This window comes from Electrophorus electricus, chromosome 2 (genome assembly GCF_041902795.1).
Source record: "Electrophorus electricus isolate QZ-2024a chromosome 2, ASM4190279v1, whole genome shotgun sequence".
Taxonomy (NCBI): domain Eukaryota; kingdom Metazoa; phylum Chordata; class Actinopteri; order Gymnotiformes; family Gymnotidae; genus Electrophorus; species Electrophorus electricus.
The window spans coordinates 33276340-33289234 of record NC_137498.1 but is presented as its reverse complement, the minus strand read 5'-3'; the positions used below and the strand labels follow the sequence as shown (position 1 = coordinate 33289234).

General features: G+C 41.8%; 2 protein-coding genes across 2 annotated transcripts in view; both read left to right on the top strand.

Moving 5' to 3' along the window:
• Positions 1–4122, top strand: part of ncdn (neurochondrin) — a 4390-nt gene extending 268 nt beyond the window's left edge. Inside the window, exons 2-7 of the mRNA XM_027022215.3 lie at positions 425–645; positions 751–1848; positions 2258–2499; positions 2738–2953; positions 3077–3219; positions 3508–4122. Coding sequence (XP_026878016.2) covers positions 427–645; positions 751–1848; positions 2258–2499; positions 2738–2953; positions 3077–3219; positions 3508–3965 — 2376 coding nt within the window. The 5' untranslated portion in view covers positions 425–426 and the 3' untranslated portion in view covers positions 3966–4122. The remainder of the gene's footprint in view (positions 1–424; positions 646–750; positions 1849–2257; positions 2500–2737; positions 2954–3076; positions 3220–3507) is intronic.
• A 152-nt stretch (positions 4123–4274) lies between these two features.
• On the top strand, positions 4275–12681 carry tfap2e (transcription factor AP-2 epsilon). The gene is made up of 7 exons (XM_027022217.3): positions 4275–4907; positions 6707–7156; positions 8915–8969; positions 10244–10475; positions 11166–11284; positions 11509–11647; positions 11881–12681. The coding sequence occupies exons 1-7, from the start codon at positions 4863–4865 to the stop codon at positions 12140–12142; spliced, it is 1302 nt and encodes a 433-aa protein (XP_026878018.2). The 5' UTR covers positions 4275–4862; the 3' UTR covers positions 12143–12681.
• Positions 12682–12895: the final 214 nt, after the last annotated feature.

Genomic DNA, 12895 nt, shown 5'->3' with positions numbered 1-12895 from the left:
CTTTTAATAAGTGTATTTTCCTTTTACGGTTACAGCATATTTGTTTACGGAGTTACGAGCTGGTAAAGTAACTAGCGAGGTAGCTTTTCTAGCTAACTGGATATCCAGCCTCGAAAGATTTGCAATCCACAGTTGGTACAGCTTTGACCTACAAGAGAGAAAAAATACATTGGTCGCCATAGTTCCTAAAAAAGCTGTTAACGTTGGTTGAAACAGTATCCTCCGGTGTTCTGGTTCTAATCAACTGCAGTCTATCTGCCTGCTTGTCGACTGCTTGTGATGTCTGTCTAGTGAACTAGTCATTAAGAGTCTTCTTACTGCATTGTATCGGGAGAAATGTCTTGTGATAATGTCTGTCAATTTAAAATACCAAGATACGCAGGTACTATAAGTGAGCACAGCTCAAATCCTGCTATGTTTACAGATATGGTGAGAACCCTGAGGATGGCTGAAAGTGAGGCTTTTATGAGTCTTGAGGAGGTCTCCACCCATTCAAACTGTGAGGAGCACTCAGGAGCAGATGATTCCAGTCCTGTACCTGACACTAACAACCTGTCTGCTACTCAGCGTGAACTCCTGGAGCGCAGTCTTCATGCACTCACTCATGCCAAAAATGACAGCCACATTTTGGCAGCACTTCTCTTGGTAATGTCTTTGTTATGTTGATAATGTAAGATAGACCAGTCATTTGAGTAATCATTCCTTAATGAATGGGTTAATCCAACAACTCATTTAATATCTCCCACTTAGATAACACAATTGTGTCCAGCCAGTCAGCTGGACAAGGTAACCTTGCATCGCATCTTTGAAGCAGTGGGTTTCAACCTGCCTGCCCGCCTGCTGGTAACCGCTGTCCGGGGGAGTGAGGGCTCTGAGTTGCCCCCTGCAGATCTGCTGTCTCTGGGCACGGCCCTGCTAGCCGGTCTTAGCACGGACCCGGACATGGCCACCCATCCTCAGATGTTGACCACCATCCCTCTCCTCCTGGGCTTGCTGGAAGGAGATATGCCAGTCAGCAAGACACAAGTCCAGAGCAAGGCTGGGTTACGGAGTGGGAATGAGCCAGGCATGGTCCCTGCCTCTAACCTGGATGAGGCAGTCGCAGTTGACTGCTACCAGGTTCTCAACACTGTATGTGCCCTCCCACGAGGCCCAGATCAGCTGTTGGCGCGTGGTGCAGTCCCTGCTCTGTGCACAGCCGTGTTTAAAAAGCAGACTCTCAGCCGTGAGAAAGGTCTTCCGCTCCTGGCTCACCTCTTGTCTGGCCATGTTGGGCAGCGTGCTTGGAAAAAACACCAACCAGAACTCTCCTCTCTCCTTGTTGGCATCGCCGAGGACTTCAGCCAAGCTCCAGAGCAGGACAGACTGGAGATGTGCTCATGGATACCGCAGTTCCTCCCACCACTAGGAGGGGAGGCACATACCCAAGAGCTTAGGGATGTGGTTACTAGGCTGTGGGAAACAGTACATCCAATGATGCAATGTAAGCTTGGTGCACAGCACCTGGGCCAAGTCCTGGTGCTGTCTGCTTGTCTGCTGGACTTATCTGGATGGGAACCCGCAGGCTCGCCTAAGTTCTGCTGCCTACTGGTGAACCGAGCATGTGTGGAGGTGAGGATGACTCTGGAGGAGCCACCAGGGACACAGCTCTCCCTTCAGCAGCAACAGGTGCTCACTGCTTGTTTCCGGATCATGGAGGCAGCTATGGAGCAAGCCTGCAGCCAGGGGGCTAGCCGCAGTCCTGCCCAGCCAGGAACTGCCATTGCTGAGTTGAGTCTGCAGCAGAGCAGGCAGGTCTTGGGGGTTCTAGAGGAAGCTTTCTCTGCAGTCATTTACTACCTGCAGCAGGTGAGAACAATGTGCAAGGTGCTTGAATATATATTGCATGTTTATAGGCAGTAAATTCACAATTAAATTTTGTGTTTTATGTAATATAGTGAAGTATTTCAAGGAAAGCACACCTTGATATTTGACAACAGTCTGAATTTTACAACACAAAGGAGTATAATATGGTTTCTATGCATTATGCATTATACCCTTTATGAATTGATGTAGTTGTAGAATAGTAGCAGTGGCAATGTGATGACTGCTGAATTATTCAGTTTACTTATTACTCAACCAAAGCAGAGGAAGCATTTAATGTAATGTTTTTACAATTTACAAATGTCTATAGTTTACTTAAGAAAATGCCCATTTGCCATACGTGCAGTTTAAAGAAAAACATTATAGTTGAGTTCCTGAATTCCTTTTTCCTTAGGTAAACCCAAGCCAATATGATGATCCCTTCATTTTTGCCACATTCCGCGCTCTTTGCGTGTGGCTAGCTGAGGAAACCTCATGTCTAAAGCAGGAGGTCACTGCCCTCTTGCCCCTCCTCATTGGCTATGCCAAACATCACCTACAAGAGAGGAAAGATGAAGGGCTGGCTGACTGGATGTCAGAGGTGTCTGTCAATGACAGTTTACAAGCAGGAACATGGACAGGAGAGGATGTCCTGAGGTTTGTTCAACAAATTCAGAAGTATTGCTAAACTGGGAATGTAATATTTGTTTAAAAGAAAAGATTTGTCATGTACTGGTTTTGTGCTCAGATCAGTTTGCATTTTTAATACATTACTTGACATTTGTCAAACTTGTAGTCTGAAAAATATATTAAATTGTATTGAATTAGAGTGAAATTATAGTATTATGACACTGCTCCAATGTCTCTGTAAAGTAGAATGGCTTTCTCTTCTCAGATATCTTCTCCCAGCCCTCTGCCACCTGTCTGCTGAAGAGGAGCCAAGGAAGGTACTCCTCTCCCTGGACACGCCTGCCTTGCTGGTGGCCTTCCTCACTCGTGGCTGGACTGCCCTGAGGACTCGTAGTGGGAAAACAGTAACCAGAGATCCCAGCCTGGAAACAGCCTGCTCCACCCTGCTTAACTTCACAGTCACAGAGCCTGACCGAGTCAGGTACACACACACACACACACACACACACACACACACACACATACAGACCTTAAAGGTTTATATACCATTCCCATATAGACCAGTTTGTTTCATGTACCGATTGACGTTGTTCTCTGTTCTAAGGACTGACACTTGCTTCGCCTCCCTTGAGGCACTACTAAGTGAAGCACTTCCTGTGCTCTTCTATAAACCATGCCTCTTGGTCCTAGCAGCCAATTTTTGTACTTTGGGGCTCATGATTGGCAGACTGAAAACAACCATCACAGGTATTTGTTAAGAATATTGAAGTTTACCGTTCATGTTATTTCCATGATCACCATATGCAGTTAAGACTATATATAGTCTTATAACTGCATGAATTGTTAGGATTACATATAGTGAGCTTAATAATGTTTTGAAACAGGGTGAAGAATATTTGAGGTACTTTGCTTATGTGATTCCAAATTTCCAAATGTTCATGATATGGGCCACTCAGCTTTTCTCACCAGGCTGTTATGTAATGAGATGGTAAAACTGAAGTTAGTTATTTGCTTCTTACCAATTCTTCTCGTTAGGAGGAGAAGGGGATCATGCAGCATCCATGTGCACCACAGGTCCGGTAGAGAGCGGACAGCGGCAGTTCTTCTCCGCTGCCCTACGGTTCCTCCTCGGGCCACTGCAGGTGGGTGAGGGTAGCGGTCCAGCCCGAGTCAGCCCAGCGTGGGAGCAGTGGTGGGAAGAGGCAGGCGACCTCTGGAGGCTCGGCCTGCAGGCCCTGGGCGGCTGCGTGAGCACACAGCCCTGGATAGCCACCCTCTCCAGGGAGGAAGGCTGGCTGCAGGACACCCTGAGCCTGCTGGAGGCCAGCAGTAGCCTCCCAGACCCCCAATCCCAAGAGGCACTAGAGGAGGCACTGAGCGCCATTGCACAGAAGTGCCCGCTCTGCCGCCAAGATATAACTGCCTGCATGAAAAGAGCAGACAGGAGCTCACTCCACCACATGGCCCAGCTGAAGAGGCTGCTCAAGGACTAAGATCACATTGCCTTTTCATCTACTGTGTATACATCTTTTGATGAGATGCACTGTTGAGACAGTTATTTTCCCCTGAGTGGCATATTATTTTCTAAAATTGTATTTCTGTAGGTTTTTTTTCTTATGTTAAAACTGAAATAAAATATTTTTTGGTGAATGTGAGTTGGTTTCATTTGACATCGGTAGGGGTCTTTGTTCAGAGGTGATTAACGTTTAAGGACGTTTATTTTCGTTTTACCGTATGAGCTTGGTTTACCGCCACCAGATGGCGTCCTTATTACAACCTGTTTTGGATTTCAGGCTGATGATAAACGACTTGGGGCAAAGGTTGAGGTTTTATCGATGGTGTATCTAGTTGGAGTGAAAAATCAGACATTTTCCATGCTTAAACAAACGAGATACACCATCGAGAAAACCTATCGATGGTGTGTCGAGTTGGAGGTTTTCTCGATGGTGTATCTCGTTTGCTTAAGCATGGAAAATGTCTGATTTTTTACTTGTGTATGTATCTTTAATATTCAGTGTAAATCTCAGGGGTGCAATCTTGTGATTTCAGAGGGAAAGATAGGTTACCTGTCCAGTGGTAGATTATATTTTGTAGGCTGTGATGTATGTAGTTGTGTCTACTGGTAGATGATATGAGACGCCACAATTATGGTGTATTCCGGTGTTACTTTGCATCTTATGTCTAGGGATCTGCATCCCCATCGACCCCCACTTTTTGTATTATCCCCCGCCCCTAACGCGCTTCTCAACTCCCGTCTATCTTTGTGTCAATAAAACTCCAGTGGCGCATCTCTGACCTCAGTCCCCCGTTCAATTTGTATAGTCTCCACGTCTCGTCTTGAGCAGTCAACGCTGTGAAGAAGGCAATAGCTTTCCCCTGTTCTCGTAATCATGTTGTGGAAATCACGGACGAAGGCAGATCCATACTGTGTTCAGGTAAGAAAAGTCTTCTGTTAACGGAGTATGATATTGGTTATGTTGGTATAGGAGCTTCTGGTATGTACCAGTGTGCCGGTTCCTCCAAAGTGCCACCTTCTATAGTCTAGTGGGCTATTTGTATATATTATATTTGTGTATATTTGACGTTTCAAAAGTGCAGTAATAAGAAAATTAAGGGATGAGGGTGTCCATTTTCAAATCATCCTTATTAGGTTAACGTATTTAGGATTATCTGAAATTTGCTCTACTGTTTTAGGATTTTTAAAGATTTTTTCAGAAACTGACGCTCCAGGATTTTTCTTTGTGGACCACCAGTACAGGGCTATGTGACCTGATATGACAGAAAAAACTGAACTGTCAGACACTCCTAAAACGAGAGAAGAAAATTATTAAAATGAACAAATTTTCATATTGCTTCTGAATGTTCCTGTATAATGCGGGTAAGAGACTAAATAAAAGCCCAGCATTTTTTTTTTATTAAAAAAAAAACCAATATGGTTCTAAAATGTAGGCATACATTTCAGAGGTAAATTTAAGTGTTAGTTTTATCGAATTAATTCATGTCCCTTTAAGTCAGACCACCTCCCCCATATGGTACACGGCGGTCACAAAGCTATAAGAGCGCACTTGGAAACCAGTCGAAAATGCTTTGATATAGCGCAACACGCCGAATAGTGTAGAGAGTGCACGTGGTGTACTGTGCACACCATATCGTTATTGAAAACTGATGTCTGTCTTTATGAGTCGAGTACATTAAATGAGAGTTTGGGATATTTAATTTATTTTGTGGACGTGCAAGCAGACAGGAACCAAGTTTTACACCATTCAATTCCAGATGTTAGTCCACACCTACTCGACTATGGTGAGTGTAGCGCTTATTCAAAGCGCTAGTTGGGCCTGGTTAATTCTTGAACTTCATGTCATGTGATATTAGCACAAGCCAATTTTAAATTCAGAGCGCACAGAAACGGAACATTAAACCTTGCTGATTTGGGCTATCGTGTTGTGTTGGTACAAGCTGTCTCGTGCCTTAGTTTGTGCACTTGTACACTACTCTTTGTCAGATCCAAATGCCAGTTTGCCAGAGGGATTTAAAACAAGCTGTTTGTTAATTTTGTGTTATAGAAAGAGACTATTTGCGAATCAAACGTGAAACGTTTTTGTTGATATAAAATTTCACAATAGTGAAAAGGCGTATTGATATTCTTTAAATTTGTATTTTAACACTGAAAGCAGATTATCTGTGCTACTATCACAAAATTGATTTTAGTGACGCACCTGCAAAAATCGAATTTGGCCTTAATTAAGCATCATAGCCAGTGTGCTTTCGCTTGAACATGACAGGACTTTCCCAGTCATAAAGACACTTTTAAGAACATCTAAGTTTCCTAAAACAGCTCAAACAATAAGCCATATCCCGCTGTCCGTGTTACCGACTTACTGCTGATCTTTGTAAAACACTTGGTAGCGTGAGACACATGATGCATAAAATGGTAATATTGTAATATGCCTTAACTAATGTTAATATTTAAATTCTGCCATTATTTTTATCTTTAAACTCATCAACCGATATTAAGAAAAGTATGAATCACATACTTTTTTAGCTTGTTTATACTTTTCAATAATACCGCATACACTAATCATTTACCAATTTATATGCTATATTTTTCCACTTTTCTTTCTTTTTTTCAATTTTAATCATTATTTCTTCATATATATTTATAGCTGAACACTTATAGAATTGTGATGAATCTCAAAGTATCGTCTTAGCAAAGTTCCATTACTTCTATGTTCAGGACCGCGCGGATGGACTGTCAAGCTCCTCACCGAGTGGGCGACTCTCGCAGCTCTCTACACTGAACCAAGCAGCCTACTCGACGGCTCCTCCTCTGTGCCACACTCCTGCCTCTGACTTCCAGCCGCCCTATTTCCCACCTCCGTATCCCCAGTCTTCACTCTCCTATTCCCAGAATCAGGACTCTGGATACCCACACTTACCGGATCCGTACCAATCAATTAATTCCCTACATCAGCATCAACAGGCTGCTTGGCACACTCAGCAGAGAACCCGGTCGGAAGAAGGAGCATTGTTGTCTCAGTCTCATCGGGCTCTGACCCTGGATCCCCGACGGGAGTATCCTGGAGTACCCCGGCTTCTCCATGGAATTGGGGAGGGCGCAGCCGCTCTTGGAGATGGTCCGCTTGGAATGCACGCGGTGGGTCATCACGGTGTGGAAGACATCCAGGCGAGTCTTTAGTGCCTTTAGTCTTGTATGCGCTTCCCTCGTCTTCTCATCAGCCATTGACTACAACGTGTAAAATTAAATGAGAATTCGAAGCTTTATCAAATCCCAGAATAACATTAGTGCTCCAATATTTTTGGCAAATAAATTAGCGAACAAATAGTTGTATGAAATGTTACTATTAATCCCGATGTATGCCTATTTGGTCTTTTTTTTTATCAAAGAATTAAAACAGGAATATTACAGATAACATGCAGCTAATTATTCTAAACTTGAATATTACAGCTACGTCACACTCTTGCTCAGTTAGACCACTTTTAGTGAATTGCAAATTCTGAAAATTATGCTGAGAATGTTTGTTTTCCGATCAGTCAAACTTGTTTCAGTATATCGATTTTACGGATTTAAAAAAAATGGCAAACTGTATATAATTTAATTGTACTTGGTAATTGAGTGTAATATCTGATGTAGCCTAATAATTGGTTGAATTCCCTAAAACTGGTTGGAGTGTGGTCACCACAAAAAAAAAAAAAAATTAATTAAAAAAAAGAACGGCGTTGAAAAAGACTGAAATTCACGTTATTTATTGAATTCATGTTATTTTGGAAGGCAATGCCACACCTCGTTTCTTTAGATTATTTAAATAATTCCATCTCTCATCGTTTTAGAATGTTGATTTTTTTTTTTTTTTATAGAGGACAAATGTAAAATGTCGTCTGCAGTATCTAGATCTAATTATTTTAAATGTAAATTATTGTAAGCCACATTTGAGGAGCATTAATTTAGTTCGGCAAATCAGCACTAAAGTGGACTAGTCTACAAATATTTTTTTAATTAATATAAATAATCTTTTAACACTCTTTTAAATTAGCCCATCCAAAAGTTTATTTTTATTCTGAAAAGTATGTATCCTTTAACTGAACCTGCTTTATTAAATGCGCCTAGAGCTATTTATTATGATGGAGAAAACGCTGCAAAAAGCACCTTAGTTCAAGAGACATTTAACGGCAAGCACACAGTAATTCTACTTTTAAACACAGTTTGTCTAATATATGTAAACACAATTAGGCCATTGTATCTAAGAATATAAAAAGAAACAAATGAGGATAGTATTTTAGTCTTTATAACCACTCCTCTGACTTAGTATGTGGGTGACATCATGGAAATGATAATACCTAAACGAAATCACTGTTTTATAACAGATATGGGAAAGTTTTATGTGTGGAAAGAAATTACAGAACATAATGAGAATCATACTGACTGCTACTGACAAATCTAAATTCCTCTAAATACTTAAATATTTTTTTCTGTGACAGATTCAAAGTAAAGCTTAAGTGTCAAAATCGTTTGCTATCTTTTTTAGGCACCAGTTTTGTCATCCAGTAAGTTCAACATTAGACTAATGTGTTATGTAAAAAACTAAAACAAATAAAATAGATAGAATATATAGGGTTAAAGATATTAATAGTAGATAAAATTAACCAAGTCTTTCTGATTGTGTCACATTTTTGTAATAATTAAAGACTCAAAAGCTTCATCAAACTAAAATACATTTGAACAAATTATAAATATTTAGTTTCTATGATCTTCACAAATGACCCATGTCTGATCTGTTCCAGATAGTCTCATCTAGTCTACCTGTTCTAGTCTACATGACCCATTCAAGCATCCTGCATTTATATGCCCAGTAGTTTCTGCGATGGAATAAAGTGATGAGCATGTTCAATGATGATAAAAGATATTTCTGTCCTTTTCAAACAGGGGATGGAGGAAGCATCATCTCTGGGGATCCTGGACCATTCTGTTATCAAGAAAGGTAAGACCCTAGTGCAGGAGAAAGGGGAATGTGTGTATAGTGAGAGCAAGTGTAGTATGTATACATACAGAAGGACACACACACATGGTAGGGTGAGAGTGTTCAGGCAATTTTTCACCAACAGACACACACACACACACACACACACACACACACACACACACACACACACACACACACACACACACACTTTGTGTCCATGTGCATGTGCATGTGGATTTGTGTGTGTGTGTGTGTGTGTGTGTGTGTGTGTGTGTGTGTGTGTGTGTGTGTGAAAAGCGCCCCCCTTTGTTTGCCCTGTCCCTTGTGTTTCCCCTCCATCTCTCTCCCTCGCATACACACACACACACACACACACACACACACACACACACACACACAATAATTCCGCACTGCCATTTTTTATATGAAGTAAAAAAAATCTTCTAACACTCAGACTGAACCCTTAAGGCAATAACTGTTAATGAACTGTTCATGGTCATATGAGAGAATAAGAGGGATTAGAACAGGCGCGTGGGAAAGGGGGTGGGGGTAAAGATGAGTTATGAGGAATTCACACTGTGATCTTTCCATCCAAATGGCAAGAAATTTTTATAGGTCATGGAGAACTAGACCCTCAGAAACTTCAGCTGAAAGCTTTTTGTCAGAAGTTTCAAGCTCTTCAGTTATAGGGTCACTAAGCATCGATAACTAAAGTGTATTTTATAGCAGTGCAGTCATAGCTCATGCACTGGCCGAGAGAAGCATAGATCAATTACTTGGTTTTAAAAGATTTTGGAGACCACATGAAGACGTGGATTTTCGCGCGGAGTTTAGTGGTATATATCCGGCGCTGAATCCACGCTAAGAATATGCAATTAAACCCGCCAGTTTACATCCGCGAATCAATGCTTTCACAGGGCAGCATCACGAAGAAGTGCGCACCGCCCGCATAAAAATTTATATTAATATTAATATAAAAAGCATAGAAAATAGGCATCTAAAAATCAGGAACATCTAGTATTGGAATAAAATGGGAGAGGAATAAGGTACAGGGTACTAACTTCAAAACATAAATGAACACTGTCAACTCATAGGAGAAAAGGTAACTAAAAGGATGTACTTATTGACATTAGTGTCACATTATGCCAGACTGCTTCCTTCAGCAGTACAGGTCATGCTTTGTTTTCTTTTGTGTTTTTCACAACATACAGTGTAAAAACGCACAAATCAGAACCCTTCTGTCCCCCGTAAGGCTGATGCATCTGTCTCCTCTCCTGCTCTCCTTTACCCAGTTCCTGTCCCATCGAAGTTGAATGGCTCTTCTCTGTCTGTCCTCTCCTTCGGGAAGGATGGCTTGGGCCTGGGAGGTGTGTCCAACCCCGGGGAGGTGTTCTGCTCTGTGCCCGGACGCCTGTCACTGCTCAGTTCCACCTCCAAGTACAAGGTGACGGTGGGAGAGGTCCAGAGGAGGCTGTCTCCACCCGAGTGCCTCAATGCCTCGCTGCTAGGTGGAGTCCTGAGGAGGTGAGTGAAGTGTAGAGAGGAAACTGGTCAAAGTTGTAACAGAAACAAACAATAGTTTTTTGTTAGAAACAAAAATTGGAGCTAACATTATATTGTAGTAATTTTATGAAACAAGTTTGACAGGTCTTAAACCAAAGGAGAAATGAAATAGAATTAGAATCCTGTATATATTTTCAGGGTTTTATAAGTCAGTACAAGTTAAACAAACAACAAAGAAATTTAAGTGAAATCCACTGAAATCCAATGCAGATCCAATGGACATAGCGTTTTACTCATATAATGGGATACATATATATGTAGTGTGTTAAATTATAATATTTTCATGATTTTCTAATCAGTGTAGAAACAGAATAGCTTTGCATAGCTTTTGCAGAGACACAGCCTGCATTCTTATTAAAAGTACTTATGTATTTATTTCATCTTAAGAATAAAATCAAATAACTAACTAATATTCACTTTTCTCACTTTATGGGTGACAGCCTAGCCAGGTCATATCTCACACTGCATGCATGTGCAGGTTAGTATCAGAATTATATCAAAGAGATCTCAGGTTTTCTTAACTGTATGGCAAGGATGAGTAATCTTCACAGAAAGGAGAGTGGGGAGCGTAAAATACATGAATGTGAGGAGCTCAGAGATAATGAGAGAGAGTTTGCGCTTCTGATCATCTGTCACACTCTCTTCTCTCAGAGCCAAGTCAAAGAACGGAGGACGCTGTCTGCGTGAGCGCCTGGAAAAGATTGGCCTCAATCTCCCCGCCGGGCGCCGCAAGGCAGCTAATGTCACACTCCTCACAGCTCTGGTGGAAGGTACGTACACATGTACATGCAGAGAAAGACATGACAGACAGCATGCAATGAAATACATTACAAAAACAGAATTGAACTAAACAGTAATGTTCATAGTAAAACTCAACAGCTCAACTGTTATAACACACCTATATGAAAAATATGAACAGTTTGAAAACTTTCTCACTACCCTGGAATTTCACTGCCTGATTTTTTTAACATTGTATTCTTCTTCTACTTTGAAGGAGAGGCAGTCCACCTGGCACGGGACTTTGGTTATGTGTGTGAGACGGAGTTCCCAGCCAGAGCCACTGCAGAATACTTATGCAGGCAGAGTGATCCAGACCAGCTATCCACAAGGCGTAGCATGCTACTAGCCACCAAGTGAGTCCCAACCTGCCTCATCCAAATTCAGCCTGCAGAAATCTCCAAAGAATCATGTTTCCATGGAATAACAAGCCCAACTGCTACTGATGAAAATCAGCTAAGCAACAATAATAAAGAGGAAAAATATTTCCTTGATCCTGTATTTTGTATATTTGCTTTTTTTTTTCTGTACTGTTGTCAACACTTTGCACATAAATCACACTAAATCTCATTCCTCACTCCCAATGCAGGGAGATCTGCAAGGAGTTTGTTGATCTGATGTCCCAGGACAGGTCTCCGCTGGGTGCCAGCCGGCCCACCCCATGCCTGGAGCCTGGGGTGCAAGGGAGCCTAACCCACTTCAGCCTCCTCACCCATGGCTTTGGCACACCGGCCATCTGCGCTGCGCTCTCTGCCTTTCAGAGCTACCTGCTGGAGGCCCTCAAACTGCTGGACAAAGGGGAAGGAGGCGGCAAGGGCCACCAGGAGAAGGAGCTGAAACAGCGCAAGTGAAGTACTGCCGTATGCACACGGAGACTGGAAAACACAGACAGAGAGCGAACTCTTCCCCAGCCTTTAGGAGAGTGTGACTGTATTTATGTGTGTGTGTGTGTCTGTCTGTTTGAGTCTGACTTAGAAGCAGCACCCCTGCTGCTGATGGGTTCAATCTTCAGTCGTCCTCTGTGATGTCTGAGCACGTGCCTGTAGGAGGCGTTGTCCTCTGGACAGAGACAATGGCAGCTCATTGTATTCTCTGCACAGGGTCGTCCCATTCCCCTCCTCCTGGACTCGATCAAGGGATGGCCAGAAGGAGTGCCCCCACTCAGATCCTGATTTGTTTGCTCTGGGAGAACTGAGTCATGAGAACTGTAATCAAGCAAATAGAGTGACTGTCCACTACTGGGAAGGGAGATGTGTAGCTGAATAACAATACAAACATGGTTCTTTTGTACTCCCTGATGTATGTTTATTATCAATGTTATTACTGTTCTTATTATTGTTGTATTTCAAGGTAAATGTAATATATTATTAAAAACAAAATATTGAATGCTGTCTGGCAAATACCTATCATATCTTATGTTTTTTTTTAAATTACACTCCCACTTTTGCAAGATATTTTATTAACTTTATCCTGGGGAATACTTCACTCACATCAGACCCAAAGTTATTTGATTCTCATTAATAGCCATTTGTCAGTGATAAACAGAAAAAAAAAATAGAATAGAGATGGTATATTTCCTCATTTATTACATAGCAGCAATGACA

Coding starts and splice junctions, on each gene's coding strand:
- tfap2e (XM_027022217.3), top strand. CDS start 4,863: ATGTTGTGGAAATCACGGACGAAGGCAGATCCATACTGTGTTCAG. Junction 4,908..6,706: donor CAGATCCATACTGTGTTCAG/GTAAGAAAAGTC, acceptor TTCTATGTTCAG/GACCGCGCGGATGGACTGTC. Junction 11,648..11,880: donor AGCATGCTACTAGCCACCAA/GTGAGTCCCAAC, acceptor CTCCCAATGCAG/GGAGATCTGCAAGGAGTTTG.